Genomic DNA, 27,585 nt, shown 5'->3' with positions numbered 1-27,585 from the left:
TTTTTCATGGGAGAACATCAAACTGATCATTAACAATGATCCTGAACTGAGCTTTCCTGCCTTCCTGTTCAGTACTCTTCCCTGCCAGTGGCAGACCAGATGACGTACAGATATCTCCAGTTAGCCTCAGATTAATCTTTTATTTCAACATTTACATATCAGTAGCCAATGCATAAAACTTAAGATTGCGGTGGAATATGACTGAAACACTACCTTTACACACCAGTGAGTTTCCTTCAACTCAACACTTATTGAATGCTTGCAATGTAAACGTGCTGTGCTGGGCACCAGGAAAGGTAATAAATCAACCACCTAAAAAAATAAAATAGCTCTCCCTCTTCATTCCTGTCTTACAATCTAGTTTTTAGATGTACATAAGGTAAAAATTGCCACTGGGAAAAGAATACAGTTGCATTCAAAAACAAATCTCATAAATGTAGTTTCATTAGTTTCACAAGCTTTTGGCCTTTTATAACTTTAGTATAGCCATTTCACTATAGTCAGTGTAACTTCCTGGACTCAATTCCTTAGGAATACGTTTTCACCAAAGTACCTTCAGTGTTTAAGGATGGTATGGTACTTTACCAGATAGAACCTATTCTTGCCCAGAACAGGAAAGTTGTCTTTCAATGTGATGTTGAAAAACAAAACCCAACAAAATATTGGAAGCACAATGCTTAAACACTGTCTACTTTGAGCAAAGTAAAGGTGATGTGCTGCATTGTAAGAGACCAATTTTATAAAATCCTTTTGAATTACAACTTTGATGCTACATTCTTACATTAATTTTTGTGATATGCCATGATACCTGAACGGGATAACTGGCTATATGAGAAAACTAATTCTTCTAGTTATATACCTTCTTCCTTAACCAGCCTGGCCACTTGCCTTTATTCAGTAGGTTTAGATAAGAAACATTTATTGGCTGTTGCAAAACATTTAAAGAAAAGCACCTCCCACTAATGAGGCTATTCAAAAGAACATTTATTATAAACTCTAAAGTCTGGAAACATTCTGAGCAACAATAGCCCTACTAAGTGAAGGATAATGTTCACTTGGATGGAAATGTTATATATTTCTTAAGCATTGATTACTTCATAAGCACACCTCATGCATTTCCTCCCTATCTCAATTTGACCATTTCAATATTCTGTATATTGTTTATTTCAATACTCTAACAAAACATGACTTCCTTTTCTGGATGTAGCATTCATATAGGTCATCTCTAGAATCTAAGCACCATGTTTGTTCTAATTTGAACTATAATCTGAATCTAGAATCTCACCATAAATTAGCTTGTGACCTTTCTTGGACTATACATTTTGTCTTGGATCTTCATTAAAATAAAAACTAAATAGCAAAAGGCAACATACTGGTTGATTCAAATGATGGCTGTAAGAAACTAAAGAAACATGCATTTTCAAAAGTGGTTGAATGAAATTATGGAAAGGCAAAAATTGTCTTGAACAGTCCAAAGAAAATGTACTTTCCAATTCAAAATTATACTTGTGATGGGATTCACAGAAATGACACTACACTGACTCAAAAGTAAAATATATTTGATAAATTTGCATCAAAATTTAACATGCCTTATAATTAAAATCCTAGTTATATATTACAAAAAATCCAACAGTGGAACTAGATCAGTTGATATGCATAGACAGAATTAATTACAAGCCTTACTTCATGATGTAAAAGGCCAACTAAAAGATTTTAGACAATTCTGGTAGAATAAAAAGTCATGAAATTTGAATTTTTCTTATCCTAAGCTATCATCATATACATGCTTCTCTAAATAATGAAGCAAGAGATCTTATCACAAATAAAGGCCTTAACATATAAACTTACATCTAGGAAAATATTACAAGACATTTTTACATTAAAAATGACTCTAAGCATCTAGTACTACACAGGGGGAAAAATCTAATTCTGATGCCCCTGGGTCCTATATAAGAGTAATAACAAACACAAAACTTATAGAACAATTTAATGATTAAGACATAAGTTCTATCTCAAAGCAACTTTAAAATTTTCAACACGGGTGCCAAGATCATTAAATGCGGGAAAGAATAGTCTATTTAACAAATGGTACTGGGAAGGCCACATAAGAATGAGGCTGAATGATTACCTCACACCATACACAAAATTTAACTTAGAATCAAAGATCTAAATGTAAAAGCCAAAATCAGAGAACTGTTATAAGAAAATATTTGCAAATGACCTGGGGGCATAGAGGTGGAGGGACCAACTAAGGGAATATAGAAGAAGGAAACAATATTCCAACAGGGCAATGGAAAAAAAGGCTTGTTTTCAGCTAGAAATACATGAAGTAAGTAATTTACACATGTATCTGTTTCAGCATAAGTTACTAATTTAGGGATGAATGAAAAATGAGTTTTGGGTTGAGCTTGCATTACATAATACCGGTGTGAAAACAGTCAATACTCCCTTTATATTAACAATTGTTGGTAACCAAAACTAAAATTGGATTTTCTTTATGTAGCAGGCAATAGGAAACAACTATAAGGATTCTAAATTAATTCTAAACTATTAATATATGTAGTACTGATGTATGGTATTTAATGCTTAATCAAAAGCAGCAAAACTGAAAATTTAGAGTATTATTTAAGAGATGCAACAACAAAGCCATTTTCTCTCATTTATAATCCTAATCTTATTGCCTGTAATGTTTGCAATCTTGGATTTAAGCAATACAAACACAATCTTGTTTGTTCATTAAAAAAATTAATGTGGTAAACATTATCACCTTATTAATGTGCACTCTCCTAATTTTCTAAATGTAAAATTAAGGCCCAGTAACTTATCACATGACTAGTTAACACAAGATTTCAGACTTTAACTCCCAGTTTTGTGCTCTAACATACCAAAAATACCTCTAGATTAATAAATATTTGCTTAAACCAAGAGATCATTAGGTACAATATTTAAGAGTTTAACCTAATAGAAATGTAAAATCTTGGCACAAATATGACTGGCCTGGAATTAAAATGGATTTATATATTGCAAATAAAACACCATACATATAAAGAATCAATTGCATTTACTGATTTCCAGATCTTAAATTTTTATCAGACTTAGAGATAACCAATCAAAAGCTCAACTTAGCACTGCTAAGTCTGGATACACCCAAACTTTGTTAAAGTTGTATGAAATTTCTTTTTAGAGAATTATATAGATAGGAATCACTAGGGTTAAACACTCTTCAATCTTTAACAGCAGTTTTATATTATTTCTCAGAATTTTTGAAAGAATTGATAAATTTAGCAATATGGCTCACACTAAGATGACCATTCCATGCCTAGCAAGAGGTCTCTAAATGTATTTCTTTTTTAACACAAGCTGAATCTACTGCTTACAGTAAATTGTATTTCTTAGTATCAACAAGACTTCAAAAGTAAGGAGATTGTCATTTGTCAATAATTGCATGAAAGATAAGCAATCTAAAAAACATAAGATAATCTTAGTATAGAAATGAAATATTAACTGAATAAAACAGGATTTTATGGTAATAGTTTGTGTGCAGAAAAAAAAAAAAAAAAACCTGGGCAGATTTGCCCAGAATTTGGAAAGTAAACTAATTACCAAGTGTCAGAAAACTGTTTTCAGTGCTATATAAAATTATCTCTTTGATATAACCAAATAAAAATTCTTGCTATTAAATCATATGGCAAGATGTCCTGAAGCAAGTAGTTTCATGAATCCTCAGGAGGAAGGGAAAATTAAAGTTAAAAAGATCAAACACCAAGTGTTCATCAAACCTTTCAGTCAAGAGCCTTTATTAACATGCAAGTATCATTTGCCGCAAGATATACAGTTTTTCCTAATCTTTCAGTTCTATTTCAATATTTTATACTTAAGGTTACTTCTGGATCTAACACATAAAGTAACCTACTAAAATTGGTCAAAGTTGAACTTTATTCTAGTTGTCACTTTGACCTTTAAGATCATTTAGGTTTTTAACATTATTTGTCAGCAAGTAGCAGAATATAATTCGTGTACTTGATAATCTTCTATACTAAAATATGTACCAGTATGTCTTGAGAAGTTACTAAAATATATGCAATTAACATATTTAATTGCTTTCAGTAAGCTGCAAAGTACAATGTTAGGTCTTTCTATGAGGAAAAATTACTTTTATAGATCTTGGTTGTTTATGTTCTTTGCAGGTTCTGGAAAAACTGGTCCATATTAAACCAGTCTTAAAGAACTAAGCTGAAGGCTTAACTATGTGTCTCCTATAATGACAGCTTTGTTTTACTACTAAGATAGAGATAGTAATAAACCCTACTCCAGTGCTCCTTTTCCCATGCCTCAGCAGAGATGCTCTGTGATAGTTTTTCAAAATTTTTTTTTGGTATAAAAGCTGAATGACCTCTTAATATTAAGTCAGATTTCAGTAGAAGACCCACAGATTATGGGTATCATACTTATTGGGACATATTTTAATTAATAGAAGATAATTCATAAACTATACCAAAGTGCATTATAAGCTTTGCACTGCATCTCTCCATGTTTTTAAATTTTTTATAACATTTCAGTTGGTTGGAGGAAGACTGGAATAGTTCAGAAAAGTCTAGCTTTTAAGAGCTGAATAAAGTCCATAATGAATACTTTAAAACATATTTAAATAATCAGAAGTGCAGTCACAACAAGGGACTATGTACGAAAATGTATATTGCGAAGGAAGCTTTATAGTCAATGAAATACAGTACTTTGGATTGGCCAAAATGCACTATGCACATGAAATCAGTCATGTAGTTTACTTGTTGACCATGTGGCTACAGTTCAAAAAGTGACTGCTCCAAAAGCTATTCCTAGTAATCTTCCAAAATTGCTTTTAAATAAAGTTCTTAAATTGTAGCAATAAACAAAAAGACAAGATACACTTAAAACAATATTGCAGTTTATCAAAAGACACATAAGAAATGTCAACTCTTATGTCTTTGACAGTTATAAAAATCAATGTTTTGGCTAAGTTATAAACATGTTTATAATGCAATTATTTGCATAACTCTAGTAATGCTAACAACGGCTAAGATCAGAAAAGGTTTAAAAAAAAAACACTAAAAACACAAAAATACGTAGCCCCATTATTTACCTGTAAAATGTGTTCATTTATGCTTAAATTTCAGTATTTACTATATCACCACTGTTCTAATTTTAAAAATCACATCCAAAGGATAAGGCAAAACCACCTACGAATTGGCATATTTGTTTATTTCTCAATTTGTGAAAATGTCCTTAATTTGTTGATGTAGCAAACAAATTTCACTCTGATTGCTATGCAAAAGAACAGAAGATAATCTGCTTTGCAATGAACTTGGAAGTTCAACTGCACACAGGCAACATGCTATATATGAAAAAATTACTAACTGAACTACAGGTATTAAATACTGAAAAAAGTTAACAGTTTATTATAATTTATTTTATTTAACAATCTAGGAAGTTCGCAGCCATCAGCAGTTCCAGTGCAATTTCAGGTGCAATTGGGAATTCAGGAATCTCTGTGGAGCTGTTAGTGTAGCGAACCTTGTAGGTAAAATACATGCATACTTTTGATAGCACATGTGAAGGGATCTCTCTAAAATTGACTTCATTAGTTTCATTCTCAGCAAACTGACCTGTAAAAGAAAAGGAGTATGTTTGTTACAGGCTGTATGAATTCCTATGTTGGCAAGTCCTAACTGTCAGCTCTTCCAAAAGTGACCACATTTGGGGATAGGATTTTTTCCCCTCTCTTTTTTTCTGTTCAGGAAACATTTGAAAAACATGGAACGCTTCACAAATTTGCGGATCATCCTTGCACAGGGGCCATGCTAATCTTCTCTGTATCATTCTAGTTTTAGTATAGATACTGCTTAATGACCCATGGATGGGGTCTTTGAAGAGATAATTAAGACAAAACAGGATTATTAGAACAGACCCTAATCTAATATGACTGGTATCTGTATAAGAACAGGAGGTTAAATTACAGCCACATAGAGGGAAGACAATGTGAAGAATATAGGGAGAAGACAGCCATCAAGGCAAGGAGAGAGGCCTCAGAAGAAACGCTACCAATACCTTGATCTCAAATTCCTACCCTTCAAAATTATGAGAAAGCAAATCTTTATTGTTTAAATCACTCAGTCTATGGTACTTTGTTACAGCAGCCCTAGCAAACTAATACAATGTGAAAAGAATGAACCCCACTAGCATCAAATGAAATATGTAACTCTGATTTCTGAGTATAAATACAAAAAAATCTTTATTAAGATCACAACTGAGATTAATCAAGACTGTATTTTAAAATTCTAATTTTCTTCTAGGACTTTGGACACTAGCTTTTCCTAAGAATGATGGTGGCATGAGTAAGTAAGGGTGAATAGGATACAAAAAGACAAATCTTTTAGAAGACTCAGTTTAAGAAATCAAGTCTTTATGGATCATCAGGAGCCCTGTGCTATACTGAGTTGTCATGTAAAAATAAATAATAAATGTAATACTATTTAAAAACATTTTCTCAAGAAAGCAAACCCACTGTTTCCCCCTTTAGTTTTCAAAATTATGCTTATGTTAATGAGAGCTCCTCATAAGCTACTTCCCTTTGTTTTAGTAACATTTTATAAACTTTTTAATGATCTCTCAAAATTAGTTATATAGAGATTACAACATTTAGCATTTACTACAGGGATAAAATAGTTTCTTAGCAGTCTAGCACTAGCACTGTGTACTGAAAAAAGAGGTAGATAAATGTGCTTTCAGAGAATGTAGTTTTTTAAAAGTTTTCCAATAATTGTCTATAGGTTGGGGGTGGGGTGGGAAGAAAGGAGAGAAGTATTGAATGAAGAATTTATAGCAATGAGGTACATTTTGGTTTGTCAATGACTAAAACTCTATTTCTTGAATATATGCATGAAATATTACCAATAAACACTAACTAAGCTTTTTTAAAAAAGATTTTATTTATTTGAGAGAGAGTGAGAGAGATCTCAGAGGGAGAAGGAGAAGCAGACTTGCCACTCAGCAGAGAATCTGATATGGGACTCAATCCCAGGACCCTGAGATTATGACCTGAGCCAAAGGAAGATGCTTAATGGACTAAGCCACCCAGGTGCCCAGTAAGCTTTTGATATTAGACAAACATTAGGGTTTTTTGAGGTGAAATTCATATAACATAAAATCAACCGTTTTAGAGTATACAATTCAGTGTACGCTCATGATATTGTGTAACCACCACTGCTATCTAGTTCCAAAACATTCTCACCATCCCAAAATAAAACCCCATACCCTTTAAGCAGTTCCTGCCCACTTTCCCACCCCCAGCCTCTGGCAAACACCAATCTTTCTGTCTCTATGGATTTACCTATTCTGGATATTTTATACAAATGGAATCATACAACATGTGACCTTTTCTCTGGCTCCTTTCACTTAGCATCATATTTTGAAGGTTGCATGTATCAGTACTTCATTCCTTTTTATGCAAACATTAGTTTTGGGCTGCAGATAAACTAAAGGAGATCAAGCTTAGAAAAAGCAAACATCTTTTAATTTTATTATTAAATAAAATTTATTGAAACCCATGACGTTGTTTTTCTAAAGTATATCCTAGCTCTATCCAGTAGAAAAGTCCAAAAGTAATTCGACCCATGAGTAATAAGTAGTGCTAGCAACCAGACTGGGGTTCCTAAGCACCATTTTCCACTACAAGAAAACAGCTCTTTGGAAAAATGTCTGTTTTCAGGATTAGAGAATAATCTATCAAATGAGCCTGAGAAATCTTGTTATTACAGAAAGTAGTATAGCTATCCAAGACTACCAGAGCCATGTCAAAAAGACACAGGAGCCAACCTGACATGGCTCCTTCTGGCATAAAAGGGGAGCAAATGGGGCAATTTGCACACCAGTGAGAAGGACTGCACCAGATTAAAAGACATCAAATAATAAAAAGTCGCAAGTTGAAACTGATACACAAGAAACCCCAAACAAAAACCAAAATACTCTTCGCTACTAGAGGATGAAGAATCATTTCATTATACTGAAAAATTATATGTAAAGGGAAAAAAAATCGAGCATTTATCTTTTCTTTGCTATACAGAATATATTTTAGGATAAACACAGTTCTTTATAGAATTCCAACTAATAAATGCAGAAGAAATTATAAAAATTAGAAAATCACTGTTTTGTAATTCCAAATGAAATAAATCTCAGCAATAATTACAACGAACACTAAAAGCATTATATGAAAATCTGACTGCAGGATTGTTCATAGATGGATCAGCTTGCTAAACCACTAATCTCGACACTGCTGAAAGGCTGAGACAACAGGAATACAGTGGTACCATCTATAAAGTATTCTTGCCTAGAAAAATGAAGTGGAATCTAATCAAGCCTTTAGAGTTCGAATTATAAGCTTACAACATGAAACATTAAGTATAATCCAGATGTGGACATTTTACAAATAACCATGTTTCTTCATAAAATTCATGGTCTGAAAAAAAGGGAGAGTGCAGGGGAACTAGCATAGATTTTGCAAGTCAAATGACACTAGCAGGGACTTAATTGCTTGAAATACTCATAAAGAAATGATAACAGATGAAGTAAGATTAGCAAAATGTTGATAAAACTGAAGCTGGTTAATGGGTACATGGAAGTGTATTATACTCTTCCATTTTTGTGTGTATTTTAAAATCTCCATAATAAAAAATAAAGAAAAGGAATTACAAGTGACCTCAAATAGAAACAGTTAACGAAACTAAAAGGCAACCTATGGAATAGGAGAAGGTATTTATAAATGACATACCTGATAGAGGGTGAGTATTCAAAATATATAAAGAACTTATAAAACTCAACACCCAAAAAATGGAATAATCTAATTAAAAAATGGGCAGAAGACATGAATAGACATTTTCCCAAAGGAGACATACAGATGGCCAATGGACACATGAAAAGATACTCAACATCCCTCATCATAAGGGAAATGCAAATCTAAAGTACAATGAGATATCACCTCACATCTGTCAGAATGGCTAAAGTCAGAGCACCTGGGTGGCTCAGTCAGTTAAGCATCTGCCTTCGGCTCAGGTCATCATCCTAGGGTCCTGGGATCAAGCCCCACATTAGGCTCTCTGCTCAACAGGAAGACTGCTTCTCCCTCTCCCTGCCGCTCTGCCTATTTGTGCTCTCTCTCTCTAATAAATAAATAAAATCTTTAAAAAAAAAAAAGAATGGCTAAAGTCAACAACACAAGAAACAACAGGTGTTGGCAAGGATGTGGAGAAAGGGGAATCCTCTTACACTTGGTGGGAATGCAAACTGGTGCAGCCTCCCTGGAAAACAGTATGGAGATTCCTCAAAAAGTTAAAAAAGAACTACCTGATGATCCAGCAATTGCACTACTATGTTTTTACCCAAAGAATACAAAAATACTAATTCAAAGGGATACCTGCACCCTCATATTTATAGCAGCATTATCTACCATAGCCAAATTATGGAAAGAGCCCAAGTATCCATCAACTGATGAATGCATAAAGATGATGTGGTATGTGGTGTGTATATGTACATGTGTACACGTACACACACACACACTGGACTATTACTCAGCCATAAAAAAGAATTAAACCCTGCCATTTGCAACAACATGGATGAAGCTAGAGTATTATGCTAAGCAGAATAAGTCAGTCAGAGAAAGACAAATACCATACAATTTCACTCATGTGGAATTTAAGAAACAAGATAAATGAGCAAACGGGGAAAAAAGTAGAGAGGCAAAGCAAGAAACAGACTCTTAACTACAGAAAACAAACTGATGGTTACTAGAAGGGAGGTGGGTGGGGGAATGGGTTAAATAGGTGATGGGAACTAAGGAATGCACTTGTGATGAGCACTGGGTGTGAGTATGGAAGTGCTGAATCACTATATGGTACACCTGAAAGTAGTATTACACTGTATATTAACTGGAATTTAAATCAAAATTAAAAAACCCCAAACAAACAAGGAATCTCAAATAGCCAAAACAATCTTGAAAAAGTAAAAAAGTTAGAGTCCTCACACTTCCCCATTTCACAGCTTACTACAAAGCTAAAGTAATCAAAATCCTGTGGTATTTGAATACTGTGGCATAAGAATAGATCAACGGAATGAGGCACCTGGTTGGCTCAGTGGGTAGAGCATGCCAACTCTTGAGTTCAAGCCCCACACTGGGTATAGAGATTACTTAGAAGAAAAAAAAAATTAAAAAAGAAAAAAAAAGGACTCTCAATGGAAGAGGGTTGAGAACCCATAAATAAACCCATATAGCTATGGTTAACTTATTTTCAAAAAGGTGCCAAGACCATTAAATGGGGAAAAGAATAGTCTCTTTAACAAATGGTACTGGGAAGTCCACATAAGAAAGAATGAGCCTGAATCATTACCTCGCACCATATATAAAAATTAAAATAAAAGACCTTAATGTAAAAGCTAAAATCACAGAACTGGGGACTCCTGAGTGGCTTAGTCCGTTTAGTGTCTGCCTTCAGCTCACATCATGATCCCAGGGTCCTGGGATTGAGTCCCACACCGGGCTCCCTGCTTAGTGGGGAGCCTGCTTCTCCCTCTCCCTCTGCCTGCTGCTCCCTCTGCCTGTGCTCCCTCGCTCTGTCAAATAAATAGGTACGATCTTTAAAAATTAATAAACAAAATCACAGAACTGTTATAAGAAAATATTTGCGAATGATATGTCTGATAAGGGGTTAGTGTCCAGAATTTATGAAGAACTCTTACAACTCAGTAACAAAAAGACACACAACTGAACTGAAAAATATGCAACAGATTTGAATAGACATTTCTCCAAAGACGATATACAAATGTATAGCAAACACCAGAAGTGATGTTCAGCATCAGTCCTTAGTGAAATGCTAATCCAAAATACAGTGAAGAGTCCCTGGGTAGTTCAGTCAGTTAGGCGTCTGACTCTTGGTTTCTGCTCAGGTCATGATCTCAGGGTCTTGAGACTGAGCCCAGCACTGGGCTTTGTGCTCAGTGGGCAGTCTGCTTGAGATTCTCTCTCCTCCTCTCCCTCTGCCCCTGCCCCTGCCTGTGCACTCTCTCTTTCTCTTAAATAAATCTTGAAACAAAATACAATGAGAAACCACTTCACACCTATTAGGATGGCTAAAATAAAAAAAATGGGAACATAAACGTCAGTGAAAATGTGGAGAAACTAGAATACTCATACAGTGGTGGTAGGAATGTAAGATGGTGCAGCTACTGTGCAGCTTGGTGTTTCCTCCAAAAGTTAAACATAGTATTATTGTATACTCCAGAAAATTCCAATCCTCAAAAAAAATTTCCTTGAGGTTAAAAAAAAAAAAAATTATTTCAAAGGAACAAACAAACAAAAAAAGAAAGAAAGAAAAAGAAAATGTTAAGAATAGATGTTTGGGAAGTGGTAACTTCTAAAAATAAACTTTATATGTCATTAAGAGCACAATTCGCCATCAGAGTCCTTCTGTGGTGAAGAAATTAACCATGGTACTAATGTAGGGAAAAGATCCTTTCTATTAGGGTTAATAACTGAAAACAGGAACTGGCAGAAACCACTTTTTCCAATGCAACATAATCATGCAATAACGTTAGAACAGTTACTATCTCATTTAATGTTATAAGTCACTTATTCAAGTAAAAACACATTAAAAGTGAAGATTTATTAACAGAAAATAAAGAAATGTACCTACCTGGGCCACTCAACATGGCTTTTATTGTTCCAGATGTTAGTGCATGTTCTCTTTTTACAATAAATTCATGACCATCCGAAGATATCAATTTGACATACATGGCATCAGGGCCTTCACAGCCACCATAGGTTTTCTCTTCTCCATCTAAAGTAAGTAGTAAAATGATTTTTGAATCACAAAATTAAAAATAAACAGGTTTACCAAGGTTAATATTTGAGTAACTCAGAACAGAAACATTTCTGGATGATAACATCTATCAAGATTTTAAGGTTTTTAAACTCGTTTTATTATTCTCTAAACATTTTCCAATGTCAGAATCAACTACATTCAAGTATGTTACTGTAGATGAAAATTTACCAGAATTTTCTTTGAAAAAGAAAAATTTCTTTTTCAAGGAAATATTAACAAGTTTTTTGTGAACACAGCAGCACATTCAAATTTGAAACCTCAAACAAAATTATCAAATAGTAAAGCTTTAAATAAAATCATTGGAAATACTCATTTTTAACATAAGATGCACTGTGTGAATTTATCAAAAAAGAATGTACATCATATGATTTCAACTCCTCTGACAAACTCCTAATTCTAAAAGTTAGGGCTTCCTTTTACTCAGCATCTTTACTCTTGATCCATTAAAGTAATGATCAAAACATTTTATTGCTGTGTTTAAATTATTGCATGACTGAAGTAATGAATACAGACAAATACCAGTCTTTGAAATTCAAAGTAGAGGTAAGGAGGTGGTTACTCTACTGCCAGCTACCCTCATTGCCACCATGCTGGCTTTAGCCACACAAGCTAGCTCAACATAACTTTTTGGGGAGTATATATTTTTTTATATATCCCTTTAAGAGCTTTCTAACATCTATAACTTTCACAGTGTTGTACTGAGAAAATTTTAATTTTTATGGTTACCAATATCTGAAAGAAAGTATCTTAAAGCTTATTCTAAAAACTCAGGAAGCCCTACGAAAAGAGTAAGTACGGAGGATAAAACTGAAGTTCAAGCTACAAACATCTATTTTATTTGTTAACAGCTAATTTAAAAATCCCTCAAATTAAGATTAATAAATATAAAAATCATTTATGTACTACTGCTGCCCAAAATGTCTAATCTGAATCTAATCAGGAGTAAACACTCAGATATATATAAATTTTAAAGTGTCATGAAAGACTTCACTCCTCATGCCCCCAAAAGGAGGGAACTATTTAAAGGAGACTAAAAACACAAATTAACACAGTAAGTGATCCTTGATTGAATCCTGGATATAAAACACAGGGATACCACAGAGATACTGTGGATTCAGTTCTAGACCACCACAATAAAGCAAATAATGCAAAAACGAGTCAAATCAATTTTCTGGTCCCAGTGAATATAAAAGTTATGTTTACAGCATAGTCTATTAAGTGTGCAATATCATTATGTCTAAAAAAATGTTTATACCTTAATTAAAAATACTTTATTGCTAAAAAATGCTAACCACTGTCCTAGTTTTCAGTGACACTAGGTCAGTTGAGGGTGGAGGGTCTTGCCTTGATGTTGATGGTCACTGACTGATCAGGGTTGTGGTTGCTGAAGGCTGGGGTGGCTGTGGCAATTTCTTAAAATTAGACAACAGTGAAGTTTGCTGCATCGATTGACTCTTCCTTTTAGGAACAATTTCTCTGTAGCACGTGATGCTGTTTGACAGCATCTGACCCACAGAACTTCTTTCAAAATAGGAGTCAATTCTCTCAAACCCTGCCACTGCTTTATCAACTAAGTCTACATAATATTCTAATTCCTTTGTTGTCATTTCAACATTCATCACAGCATCTTTTTTTTTTTTAAGATTTTATTTATTTGACAGAGAGACCACCAGCGAGAAAGGGAACACAAGCAGGGGGATTGGGAGAGGAAGAAGCAGGCTTCCCACTGAGCGGGGAGCCCGATGTGGGGCTCAATCCCAGGTCCCTGGGATCAGGTCCTGGGCCGAAGGCAGATGCTTAATGACTGAGCCACCCAAACGCCCCCTCATCACAGCATCTTTACCAGGAGTGGATTCCATCTCAAGAAACTACTTTCTTTGCTCACCCATAAGAGGCAATGCCTCATCTATTCAAGTTTTCTCATGAAATTGTAGCAATTCAATCACATCTTCAGGCTCCGCTCCTAATTCTAGTTGTTGCTATTTCTACCACGTCTGCATTTAATTCCTCCACTGAAGTCCTGATCCCCTCAAAGTCATCCATGAGGGTTGGAATCAACTTCTTCCACACTCCCGCTAATGTTGATATTTTGACCTCTTTTCATGAATCCCATGTATTGTGAAAGGCATCTAGAATGGTAAAGCTTTTCCAGGTTTTCGGTTTACTTTGCTCAGATGCATCAGAAGAATCACTGTCTGTGGCAGCTATACTTTATAAGATGTATTTCTTAAGTAATAAGAGTAGGCTTAAAATATTCAGTACACCATGTTGTAAATAGATGTGCTGTCATCCAGGCTTTGTTGTTCCATTTATAAAGCACAGGCAGAGTAGATTTAGCATAATTCTCAAGGGCTCTAGGATTTTTGGAAGTCAGTAAGCACTGGCTTCTACTGAAAATCACCAGCTACATTAGTTCCTGACAAGAGTCAGCCTGTCCTTTGAAGCCAGGCACTGAATTTTCTCTCTAGCTATGAAAGTGCTAGATGGCATCTTTTTCCAATACGAGGTGTTCCATCTCCATTGAACATCTGTTGTTTAGTGTAGCCACCCTCATTAATTACCTTAGCTGGATCTGGGTAACTTGCTGTAGATTCTGCATCAGCTCGTGCTGCTTTACCTTTCAGTTTTATCTTAGAGAGACAACTTCCTTCCATAAACCTCACAAGCCAGCTTCTGTGAGCTTCAGACTTTTCTTTTACAGCTTCCTCACCTCCCTTAGCCATCACAGAATTGAAGAGTCAGGGCCTCACTTTGGATTAGGCTTTGGTTTAAGGGACTGTTATAGCTGGTTTTGATCTTCTATCCAGACCACTCAGACTTTGTCCATCAGTGATAAGTATGTTTCACTTTTTTTTATTATTCATGTGTTCACTGGAGTAGCACTTTTAATTTTCTTGAAGAACTTTTCTTTTGCATTCACGTCTTGGCCAACTGTTAGGCACAAGAGGCATAGCTTTCAGCCTGTCTCAGCTTTTGATATGCTTTCCTCACTAAGCTTAATCATCTCTTGCTTTTGACTGAAAGTGAGAGATGTACAACTCTTCCTTTCACTTGAATACTCAGAGGTCACTGTAGGGTTATTAATTAGCCTAATTTCAATTTTTGTGTCTCAGGGAATAGGGAGGTCTGAGGAGAGAGAGAGAGATGAGGGAAGAGCTGGTCGGTGCGGCAGTCAGAACACACAAAACATTAAGTTCCCTGTCTCATGTGGGCATGGTTCGTGGCATCTCACAACAATTACAATAGCAACATCAGAGATCACTGATCACCATAACAAAGATAATAATAATGAAAAAGTGAAATATTGTCCAAAATGTGAGAGACATGAAAAGAGCAAGTGCTGTTGGAAAAATGGCACCAGTAGACTTTGTCCACACAGGGTGGACACAAACCTTCAATTTGTTAAAAAACGCAGTATCTGTGAAGTGCAAATGAAGCACAATAAAACGAGGTATGTCTACAACATACCTGCTATAAAGAACACTACTGAAACAACTGGGAAATTCTGAATATGGACCTAACTAGAAGATGCCTACTCCAGTATTTAGGTGTGAAGTGATACCATACAAGTAAATAAATTGTACAGAAAAATACATGGGTGAGTATATGGGTGTATAGGGTTTATAAACAATATACACACAAGGAAAGCAAATGTGGCAAAATTGAACACTCACTGAAGGCTATATAGTGTATCATTCCTGTAATTTTTCATAATAAAAAGCTGGGGGATTCATAAGGATGCAAATAACTTGTAAATTATAGACTACTCAAGCATACAAATACTTAGCAGGTTTTGCCAATCCCTTACAAAATAAAAACAATTATCAATTAAATTTATAATTCTTGCATTTTTTTTTTTTGCAACTTAAAGCACTTTATATGTTTGTTGGGAAAGTTTCTAATTCTAAAGTTGCTATTACTTATTAGTAATCACAAATTATACTTGGCACAAAAACATTACTTATCTGCCTTTCAAAAATATGTACAGGCATACTTTGTTTTATTGTGCTTTGCAGTTCTTACAAATTGAAGGTATGTGGCAACCCTGCATTGAGCAAGTCTGCTGATGCCATTTTCCAACAGCATTTGCTCATTTTGTGTCTATGTCACATTTTCGTAATTCTCACAATACTTCAAACTTTTCCATTATTATTGTTTTTGTTATGGTGATGTTATGGTGATCTGTGATGACTCACCAAAAGCTCAGATGATTAGCATTTTTAGCAATAAAGTATTTTTAAGTTAAGGTACTAATATATATTATATATATAATATATATATTTTGTGTAAATATATATATATTTTTTTGTGTAAATATATATATATACTATATATACAAAATGCTACTGCATACTTCATAGACTACAGTACAGTGTAAACACAACTTTTATAAGCATGAGGAAACCAAAAAATTATTTGACTTGCTTTATTGCTGTGGTCTAGAACAAAACCCATAATATCTCTGAGGTATGCCTGTAGTGAACAGATGCTGTGGATTTAAACAACTAATTTTAGTCTACTCTGATCATTTTTTTACTTGCACTCACCAATGTCAAAGGCCTATCTTTGAGAAGAAAAACCAGCTGCTTCTAGTTGAAATATAAAATCACTTTTATATAACTTACCCATTATGTTCTTATGAAATTCTACTTTACTTCCACAGGAACTTTAGTAGTTTCCTGAAAATATAACAATGCTATTTTAAGATTAATGCTGGAATAATATGTTTTCACCCATTACTATTTAATGTCCTTGGTATTACAAGTTTAAGGACTCTCTCTCTCTGCTATGCAAGAGTTTCCCAGCCACCATAACATGGAACAGTATCAAGTTTCTGAACATCTGAGAAAAGATGATCACCTTCAGAATAGTAGTCTAAATACAGATTTGTTTTTTTCCCCCCTTTAAGGTAACTATCCTGAGAATAGTTTAAAAATACAGGTGTTGTTCCTTAGGAGTTGAACTGAACTTGAAAGAGATTGCTGGCCTTAATAACCTCTTTGTATACTTGTATCTACTAGATACTAGTGGACACTACAGCACCTATTTGCTGAATGAACGACAACATGATATATCCAAGGACATGAAGTAGCCTTCATAAAAGGGCTTGCTCTCATCTTATGTAAGTGTGACATTTATAATACATTTTACTGTGCCATCCTTGTTGCAAAAGGCTACCAAAGTTCTGAATTTAACAGTGAAGTGGTAGAAAATCTTTAATATTGTGAGAAATCTTAAATTTTTTTAAAAAGATTTTATTTATTTGAGACAGAGAGCATAAGCAGGGAGGAGGATCAGAGTGAGGGAGTAGGAGACTCCCCACCGAGTGGGGAGCCCGATGTGGGGCTCGATACCAGAACCCTGAGATCATGACCTGAGCTGAAGGCAGATACTTAACCTAGTGAACCACCCAGGTACCCCGAGAAATCTTAAATTTTACAAAATAAGATGAATGCTAAAGGAAAAGGGCTCATGTTGAGTAATTTTAATTTTCATGTCATTTCTTCAAGGAGGATTTTATTTATACCAACATGTTTATGCCATTAATGGGAAAACATCCTGTTCTCTAAGAAATTCCTAATCAGTATTTTATTCTAGCCTTAAGGGAAGGGCCAAGAAAATGAACCATGACACTTTAGAGCAGGAAAGAAACTTGGAGATAACCTATGTAATCCCTCATCTTAAAAAACGGTAGCATCACTGATGTATAGAGGGGTTGAATGATTTGTTCCAGGTAATGACAGAGTGAGAGTAGGAATCAAATCTATCTATTAGTCTAGAATACAAAGCATGGATGGAAATATTTAAAGTACCATATCTAATATGAGCTAAGGGCAACAGGGGCAATGTCACATCATTACCAACAATTTGAGGGGCTAGTAAGTGGTAAACATTGCACTACATGACTTACATACATTATTTTAAAACAACACTTTCACAAGGGAATTATTATTCCCATTTTAGAGGTGAAGAAACACTAAAAGGTTGCTACTTGCTTAAAGCTTCTATAGCTTAAGTGGCAGCATGAGGATTTAAAGCTGGGTAGGTTTGTTTTAGAGCAAACACCCCTTTCCATTATTCCATACTACCATGGTAAACAATTCTGGCTCCCATTAAAATTTTTCTACTACTGCTAAGAGCTGCTGATATAAATTATTCGATACTTACCTAAAATTTAAACAGTACTGTGTCATTTTATAATAATAGTAGACAAAAATTCATTGGTCATTATTATTTTATTCTGTTCACTATTTTGTAATCATTCTTCTAAAAAAATGAAAAAGGAAAAAAGTGCTAGAAGAACTAGAAAAAGAACTTTGAGTGCCAAGTTTCTAGCTGGAAAATCTCCAGAGCAAAACATCAAGGATGTTTATTTAACTAGCAGTAGCTAAGCAACCATGCTTAGAAGCCCTTTGGGTAGCAACAGCTTCTCTATAGACTTCTTAATATAGTAAATCAATCTCACCATTTATACAACAAAGGTGGGGGAAGGGATTCCCCATCACTAACAAGAAAACAGTAGATTAACATTAACAGTTAAAAGTAAATCCTAATTCTTATTTAGAAGTTAAAAATACTTGAAATATGATTAAATCTGGATATAACCCACAAATTACCTGTAGAAGTCTAAGTTTGGGGTTAGAAAAATCTCAGTGTAAACATTTGAATATCTACTCCATAACTAAGCTGAGGTCTGGAAATATGAATTAGGTAGGTAAAAGCAGTGGTTGAGCAGTAGGTTGAAAATAGTTCTAGGCAGAAGATACAGCATGAACAAAAAGTCCTCCGATGTTATTGTGCTTTTACAGTGTTATATATGAACATTACTCTTTTATAGTTTTTTATTTTTTAGTAACAAACAGAAATTCTACGTGAGCCTAGTGACTACACTGAAATCAGTTTTGAATCTAGTATCACTGAACACTGAAAAGATCCTTGAACAGCGCATCCTTTGGATTTGAAATGCTACCATTACCATTTACTATATTATTACAGGAATTTCTAGACTATATTCTGTCTCACTAATCTGTTTATACCTGACAAATATATCCACTATTTTCATAATAGTGTGATAAACATGTTTGCTAAATAGTCAGGCTAGTCCCCTTTTATCATAACACATTTCCTGGTAGGTGGACATGTAGGTACTTTATAGTTTTTATCATGAATGCCATCTATTTTCCTATTATACTTTCTGAAAGATTATTGCTGGTGTTTTAAAGAAAAGCTTTTAAATCCATTAAAAGTTGATTTTGTATCCCATCATCTATGCAAAACTTTATTAGTACTAATAGTTTTTCAGTTGATTTGCTTGGCTTATTAAGTAAATGATAGCAACAGCTGCAAATCTATTCTTTTTATCTTTCTGTCTTTTTACATTGGCTACTTACTTCAAAAAAGTAATAAGGTTAGATGTGTAACTGACATCACTCACAAAAGGATGTTACGGATTAAAGAACCAAATATAAAACATCCACTGAGCTCTGGAAAAATAGAAGAAAAAATGCAAATAACTTGTAGACCTGTACAAAAATGCTTGATTCCAACAGTAATCATGGAATATGCAAACTAAAACATTAAAATGTGCTAAGAATCAAGTGTTGGAGGAGAGGGGAAAAGGGTAATATAAATAAATAGCACAACAGTTTTTGGAAGGCAGTGCAGAATCATCAGAAGGTTAGCAATTCTTGACATCTACTTTAGAGAAACAGTAGCCTTGTGTGCAAAGGCAAGTAGAAGGATATTGACTGTAATGGTATACAAATGAAAAACTGAAAATACCCTAAAAAAGTTCATCAGTTAGGGAATAAGCTAAATAGAAATAATATATCTATAATTATTAATACTTATTACGGGCAGTGAAAAGGGAAAAGTTAAATCTATGTGTGTAACAACATGGGAATAACCAAGATAAACTGTTAATTTTTTAAAAAGCAGATTAGAATGATAGGTATAGTTTGGTGCCATTTATGTAAAGTAAGTGGTTTCTTGCCTATTAATCATGTTTTCTGCAGAATAAATAAAATACACCAAAATACATGTTTAAAAGTGTAAATAACTAGAAAACTACTTTTTTTTTTTTTTTTTAGAAAACTATGATTTACATGGAACACTACTTCAAAAACTAAAGAGGTACTGTATGGTGACATAACATAATAAAAAATTAAAAGAAAACTATGATTTAAATTAATTTTTATTTATTTTTAAAGATTTTGAGAGAGAGCAAGTGAGCAAGCACAAATGAGGGGGAGGGGCAGAGAAAGAAGTAGAAGCAGACACCCCACTGAGCAGGGAGCCCCACAGCCAGGCTCAATCCTAGGACCCCAAGATCATGATCTAAGCCAAAGGCACTTAACCAAATGAGTCAGTCGCCCAGGTATCCTTAAATTTGATTTTTTTAAAGATTTTATTTACTTGTCAGAGAGACAGAGCAGAAGCAGGGGGAGCAGCAGGCAGAGAAGCAGGCTCTCCGCTGAGCAGGGGGCCCGATGCAGAACTCGATCCCAGGACCTGAGCTGAAGGCAGATGCTTAACCGACTGAGCCACCCAGGTGTCCCCCTAGATTTGATTTTTAAAAAGAAACAAATAGGGGCGCCTGACTGGCTCAGTTGGAAAAGCATGTGACTCTTGATCTCTGGGTTGTGAGTTTGAACCCCATGTTTGGTGTAGAGATTACTTATATAAATAAATATTTAAAAAGGGGAGGCACCTGGGTGCCTCAGTCAGTTGGGTGTGATCTTGGGTCGAGCCCTGCATTGGGCTCTGAGCTTGGGATGCTCTCTCCCCGACACCCACTCCCCCCACTTGCACTTGTGAGCAGGCATGCTCTCTCTCTCTAAATAAATAAAATCTTTTTTTTTTAAAGACCATTATGAATTTTTTTTCTTTAAAGATTTTATTTATTTGACAGAGAGAGGGAGACACAGCACAAGCAGGTAGAGTGGCAAGGAGAGGGAGAGGGAGAAGCAGGATCCCTACTGAGCAGAGAGCCTGATGACATGGGGCTTTATCCAGAACCGTGGGATTGTGACCTGAGTAGAAGGCAGACGCTTAACCAACTGAGCCACCCGGGCACTCCATAAATAAAATCTTAAAAACAAAACAAAAAAACCAAAACCACAACAAACAAAAAGAAACAAGTAAGTGTAATTGAACCAAGCAGCTCATAAGGGAACAAAAAGGTCAGCCTGATGATTAGTTCTTAACAATATGTAAAAAATACGATTAATTTGGAAAACAAATACAATTGACAGAAGTTAGGAGGTAATTCCAATTTGTAATAAGACATCAAACTATCCTGCCCAGAATGTGCTTATAGTGTCACTGGATTTATGGCTTTCAAGAGGAGTTAAAATTCCCATTCTGGCCTACTTAACGTAACAATGCTCCTATATTTAATTCTTCTGTAGGCAGTCTTAATACTTAAAGCAAATGGTACCCCTCCCCCATTTTTCCTCAGCTGTGGAATTTATAGTTTTCTTCACTATTAGATGCAAATGCTTATAAGTCTGTCTTTTTAGATGTATTTTGTCTTGCTTACTAGCTTTAAGTTTCCACAAGGCAAAGAGGTTCTCTCTCTGTGACCCAGGTATTCAATACAATGGTAATTATGTGGTAATGTTAACAATGTGAAGCTTCATACAATAGTGTTATCTGCCACAGACATAGTACTATTCTAAGCTTTTTTTTTTTTTAAAGATTTTATTTATTTATTTGACAGAGAGACAGCCAGTGAGAGAGGGAACACAGACAGTGGGGTGGGAGAGGAAGAAGCAGGCTCCCAGCAGAGGAGCCTGATGCGGGGCTCGATCCCAGAATACCGGGATCATGCCCTGAGCCGAAGGCAGACGCTCAACGTCTGAGCCACCCAGGCGCCCCTATTCTGAGCTTTCTAAGAGAATAAAGTTATTCAATGATACAATGCTTTTGACCAAGATTGATTATTTTCATGTTTTCCCATGATGTTGGCATTGAATAACTTAGAACTTTTGGACAACCACAATGAAAACTGTTCTTTCTTAAAACAATTTTTATTTTAAAGACTTCGAGGACATAGCCATTATGATAACTAAAACACCAGTCTCACAATTTTGCACCGACTACCATAAATTGCTAATTATAAATGCAAGTGTATGAAGCATGTATTCCTGTACATGATTTCTGGAATTTTACGTTTCCTAAAACTAACAGTTACCTGAAAATGTTTGTTTGAGAATGTCCTCAAATCGCCTAGGGTTAAAACTTGTTCCCAAACATCCCTGAGTTTAAGAACAAGTTTTGTTCTCAGTGGCAGTCTACAGTGGGTCAAAGAGTGCAGGTCTTTGCTTTTACTAAGGGAATCTATTAGGTCATTTAAAGTAAAAGCATTGACTTCAACTTCCAATCTATTTCTGATGTTTAACAATTAGTTATGACCTAATTGTCCTAAATGATCAAGTTTTTACTACTAGAATAATGACTCATCTAATAATACTCAGTAATCAACTATATTTCATCAGCAGGGCTTGGTTTCTAGAAACAAGCCCTCACAAATGCCAGGCCTATGTTCTGCCTGTCCTCAATTGTGGGGCTTTAGGAATCTTGATTAGAAGAGAGCTCTCTGATATTTAAGAACTCTATTTTAGATTGGCCATAAATGATCCATCAGAAATATTACACAGGGTGGTGCAGACCACAACAATCATTACAGTGACGTTAAGTGGTCTCCAGATCACTGTGAATGATGGTTCTCAGTTATTTATGGTTTTGTAAGTTATAGCTGTTTCATACCAATTTACAAGTGGCAAAACGATAAGCAAGACTTTCCTAAATCCTTACACTGGATTCCTAAGTATTTATCCAAGAAATAATTTGGCCACAAAAGATCTTTTACAAAAATGTTCATAGAAGCTTTATGCAAAATAAATGAGAAGCTAGCCTGATGACACACAAGCTGTGATCTCTCTGTGCAGAGGAATGCCATTCACAACAAAAAGGAATGATCTACTGAAACACAAGACGTTGGTGAATACCAAAAATATTACACTGAATGGAAAAACAAAAAAGTACATACTGTATTATTCCATTTATATGAAATTCTAGAATAGGCAAAATGAACTTATGGTGATAGATCAGTGGCTGCTTCTGGAGGAATTCTTAGGAAGAAGCATGAGGCAACTTTCTGGAAAATTAAATGGTACACTGAGCATTCCACGATATGTTAATTATATCTCAAAAAAATAAGGTTAGAGTAAGATTTTTTTTTAATTTACTAATTATTTTTCTTAAATTTAGGTATCTTTCATTGTACAGATATTATCAATCCAAAATGGTTTTGTCTCATTAATCTTTCAAAAGATACTTATGCTGATAATAAAACTAATCCAAATTCTCTAGGTTTGCAGATGCTAATAGATGGGGAGTAGGATTTTGAGAGTCCTAAAGAAGTAAATTTGGAACTATGAATTTGTTAAGTGAACAGCCACAAAAGGAAAGTAGCTTTTGATCTGGGTCTCAATGGATGGAGGGGTTTTTACCAAGCAGAACTGGAAGGAGAGAGAGATCCAGACAAAATAAACAGTATGAGCCAAATCAGGAGAGGGGTGGGGAAGGCGTGTACACAAAGTAACAGTGTCACTGCAAATCCACATCTGAATTTCTACTCTCCAAATTTCTGTCTTGAGACCCTGACAGGTTAGAGTGATAAGCCTCCTGTTTATCTCTTAAACACAATGGACTAAATTGTGTCTAAAAGTCCCTATCAGAGCCACCATTTCATGACTGTACCCATCTGAAATTCTCCATCCCTCTACAAATGCCTGTAATTCCCAATTTCCCATCTTTATTAAACAGAGTTGTTGCTTTCATACAGCACAGGGCTCCAGAGTGCTACCTGCTTCCACGGAGTCTGTCTGCCTCACCCCTGTAAACTACCTAACCTCCCTCTTAGACAAAGATCTCCAAACTCCTTTGTTTTGGTTTAAAAAGGTTTGAACAAATACTCCCACTATATAGTAGCTAATTATAGATTCTACAGAGTATAAAATAATTTAAAAGAATGCTTAGAATGATGGGCTAAAAATAAATATAAGAAACAAATATAAAACAATTTCTGACCTTGCTTCATCCCACTGTTAAGAGTTCATCAGGATTAGCACCATGCACATCCCACAGTCCTTATACCCTAAATTCCCTGCTCTCTCCTCTGGTTTATCTACCCACCATATCCCAATCCTGGGCAAATCTAATTCTCTGCCTAGCTCAAACCTCAACCAAAGAGATGAATGTGGCTGGAGAAAAGACACAACCATTTTGATGGATCTCAACTTTAAATTTGTGACCATACACTTTAAATAGGCACTTGGCATTATAGAAATCCTCCTAGTAAACTGGCTTTTCTACTCTGAAAAAAATCTTAGCTTCTCCTAAACCTCCAACACCTTCTCCTCCTCCTTGCCCTGACAATTTTACTTATTTTATCAAGAAAACGAAGATATCTCTTCAATTGCCTTGTTTTTCCATCTTCATCCTACCTGCATCTACATACCATATACTCTGTCCACCCTCCAGTCTCATAAGTCGAATAAAAGCCATCCTTCCTATCCAAGGCCAAACTTTCCACTTAAGCACACCTCTTCAAGGACTTTGTCCTGCTATTATTCCCATCAGCACATCAAAATGCTGTAACATCATCGCTACTATTCACTTCTTAACCTGCTCTGATTGGACGTCTGGCCCACTAGTCCATTCAAGGGGCTCATCATATTTCTATTATCTTACTGGCTACATAGCGAATTTTTAATCCTTATGCAGGGTTTTGCAGTTTACTCCCTCCTTCCCAAAACAGTTTCTTCACTTAGTATTACAGATGCCACACCCTCCTGGCTTTTCTGCTTCCATCACTGCTCTTCTTTGGACCAGAGTGCTTCCAGTCATCTGCCCTCTTCTCCATTAACACTCTCCACTTGAAGTCCTCCAGTCCACAGGTTTAAATATTACCTATAAAAAATGACCCCCAGGGGTGCCTGGGTGGCTCAGATGGTTTAGCGTCTGCCTTCAGCTCAGGTCATGATCTCCATGTCTTGGGATTGAGCCCCATGACAGGCTCCCTGCTCAGCAGGGAGTCTGCTTCTCCCTCTCCCTCTGCTTGTGCTCTCTTTCTCTCAAATGAATAAATAAAATCTTAAAACAAAACAAAACAAAACAAAACAAAACAAAATAAAATAAAATAAAATATGACCTCCAGATAATCTTCCTAGCTTGACTTTGCCCCCGAGCAATAGTTGTGGATATCCAACTTGCCTACCTGCACACATTCTGAGCTGTGTATTAATTATCAAACTCCTGATTTATTCCTATACCAAACTCGTAATTTATTCCTCAGAAACCAGTGTACCCTCCTGTCTTCCTTATTTCAGTAAATGGTACTACTGTTCACCCAGATGCTCAGGTGAAACAGTTGATGCCTCAATTTTTTTTCTGTCCTAGGGGTTAAAGCAAGACCTACCTGGCTCCATCTTCAAATTACATTCCAAACCATACCATTCCTCACGAACTTCCATCCTACATCTCTAGTAGTTCAAGCTACCAATTCTCAACTGGACTACTACAAGCCTCCTTAGGAACTAGTTTCCTCACTTTCCTCCAACTGGTCTATTTGCCACTCAGCAATTAGTCATCAAAAACAGAAATCAGATATCATTCCCCTGCACAAAATCCTCTAATGGCCCCTTATTACAAACAGAAAAAGGACTATAAAGTTGTATCTTATTAGACTTTGCTAACTACTCTGATTTTATTTCCCATCATTTTTCCTTCACTATGCTCCAGCTATACTGTATATTGGCCATTTTAGTATCAGAATAGGTCAAGTTCATTCCTCTCAAGGTCTTTACATTTGCAGTTACTGCTATCTTAAAAGCTCTTCCCTATTATTTAGGTCTCCAGGCAAAACATGACTCCTCAGAGAGGTAGGTCTTCCTTGCTCACTCCCCTATCAAAATTAGACACCCCTACCTTAGTCACCTAATTTGACTCTTGATGTTAACTCTAATCTTGACATAATTTCTTTACATTTATCACCACTTGAAACTATATTTGCTTATATATATATTTATTACATCTCCCCTCTTTCCCCAAGCTCCATGACAGCAGGCCTGGTATAGTAGCTGGCATATAGCAGATGCTCAATAAATACTTCCTGAGTGAATGGTACTACTGTTTTCTTAGTCACCAAGGCTTGAAATTTCAGGCATCACTTGATGGGGTTTTCCTGATCTTATCTAATAATGGAACAGTAAACATTTATAACAAGTTAGCTAAAATGCATGTACACTTATCAGTATAAATGCAGAGTTTCCAGATTATTTTATAGTACTGAAAAGCCATATTAAAGAAAAAAAAACACTTTTAAGGTACACTCAAGTGTTACTTTAGAACTTGATACATAGAGCTGACTAGAACTTCTGACTATTATTGCCTAATTACATTACAGAATTACTATAAAGATAATGAAACTGGCATCTACAAGTTGAAATAAACATATATATATATATATTTTGAAATTGTAGTTACTAGTTAAATCTCATACTTAGGGGAAAAAAGAACATTTAAAAATTAAACATGAACCCCAAATCACCACTGGCAATAAATAAATATCCACGATGAAAGGGACCATAGCTGTTTCTTTACCATTGTATCTCCAGAATGAATGAATACATGTGTGAACTGCGATGTTTTAATATCATGAATTACAAATAGAATGTAAGTGACATCAGAGATTTATCATCTTAGTCTACTAAACAGAAAAAGAAACAACTATTTGGGGATCAAAAAGCAAATTTAGCAGTTTGAAAAAAAAGATTTTAAAACTCAAAATGAAGGATTTCGGTTGTTTTCTACACAAACATGAAAAAGTACAACGCAAAGTAGAAATGCTCGCACTAATGACATGAACGTTACAACTATATGTTACGAAAGAGATTTTAGTTCCATAAGATAAACTCAACGGCCACTGTACTAGATACCTTTCGGACAAAACTGGAAGGCAGATAGCACGACAGTCCCAAACTATCAAGTCGGGCAGAGACCGTCCGACAAGTTGCCCAGAAGGTAAACTTCTTCGGGGTCCTGCAGCTGGAAAAAGAGGGCTGTGACTGTGAGAGTCACTCCTCTGACTGGGGACCGACTCCAAAAAAAGGACGTATCTGAGCGCACACGGAGAAAGCAGAAAGAAAACCGACAGGGCTGCCATGCTCCTAACTCCACCCTCCCCGCGCTCAGCCCGGGGAAGGCCCAGACTCGCTGGCCGCCGCCCCTCCTTTCACCCTCTTCCGAGCCCACCAAACGGCGCCTAGAAAGGTCCCGCCGCCCTCTTCTCCCCTCCCCCAAACCAGGAGCTGAGGAGGCCCGGGGAGGTTGAGAGCTTCCGTTTCTTCCCCGCCCAAATGGGAAGGGGTGGGAAGTGCGATTGCGAGCGCGCCCAGTACAAGCCTTCCTTGTCCTCCACGCGGATCCGGAGCTCCGTTCCCACCCCAGCCCGAGACTCACTCGTCAGCCCTTCAGCCACTGCAGCCACCGTGCCGGGTCCCCGCGCACCGCCACAGCCCCTACTCCAGGGCCGGCCCCCCCACCCCCAGCTGCCTGCCGCCGTGGGTTCCGGGGCAGTTGGAGGAATCACTTCCGCCGGGTCACGGACGCT

At 35.9% G+C, this 27,585-nt stretch overlaps 1 protein-coding gene, 1 long non-coding RNA gene and 1 other non-coding gene across 3 annotated transcripts in view; 1 reads left to right on the top strand and 2 right to left on the bottom strand.

Annotated features, from left to right (window-relative positions):
• LOC123800453 (uncharacterized) overlaps window positions 1-20,075 on the top strand; it is a 62,733-nt gene extending 42,658 nt beyond the window's left edge. Inside the window, exons 3-4 of the long non-coding RNA XR_006781922.2 lie at window positions 16,928-17,028; window positions 19,997-20,075. This is a non-coding gene — a long non-coding RNA (uncharacterized LOC123800453). The remainder of the gene's footprint in view (window positions 1-16,927; window positions 17,029-19,996) is intronic.
• Window positions 964-27,585, bottom strand: ELOC (elongin C). The gene is made up of 4 exons (XM_045810141.2): window positions 27,435-27,585; window positions 16,532-16,585; window positions 11,718-11,861; window positions 964-5,642 (listed from the first exon to the last, which is right to left on the bottom strand). The coding sequence occupies exons 2-4, from the start codon at window positions 16,533-16,535 to the stop codon at window positions 5,452-5,454; spliced, it is 339 nt and encodes a 112-aa protein (XP_045666097.1). The 5' UTR covers window positions 16,536-16,585; window positions 27,435-27,585; the 3' UTR covers window positions 964-5,451.
• Window positions 5,785-5,887, bottom strand: LOC123800501 (U6 spliceosomal RNA). The gene has a single exon (XR_006781930.1). It is a non-coding gene; the product is annotated as a U6 spliceosomal RNA (small nuclear RNA).

Source organism: Ursus americanus, chromosome 9 (genome assembly GCF_024610735.1).
Source record: "Ursus americanus isolate L20-20 chromosome 9, mUrsAme1.1.p, whole genome shotgun sequence".
NCBI lineage: Eukaryota > Metazoa > Chordata > Mammalia > Carnivora > Ursidae > Ursus > Ursus americanus.
This window is presented reverse-complemented; position numbering and strand designations above follow the sequence as displayed.

Excerpts from the sequence above, each read along its gene's own strand:
- ELOC (XM_045810141.2), bottom strand. Across the intron at positions 5,643-11,717 it reads AGCCATGTTGAGTGGCCCAG|GTCAGTTTGCTGAGAATGAA; the intron begins GTAGGTACATTT and ends TTTCTTTTACAG.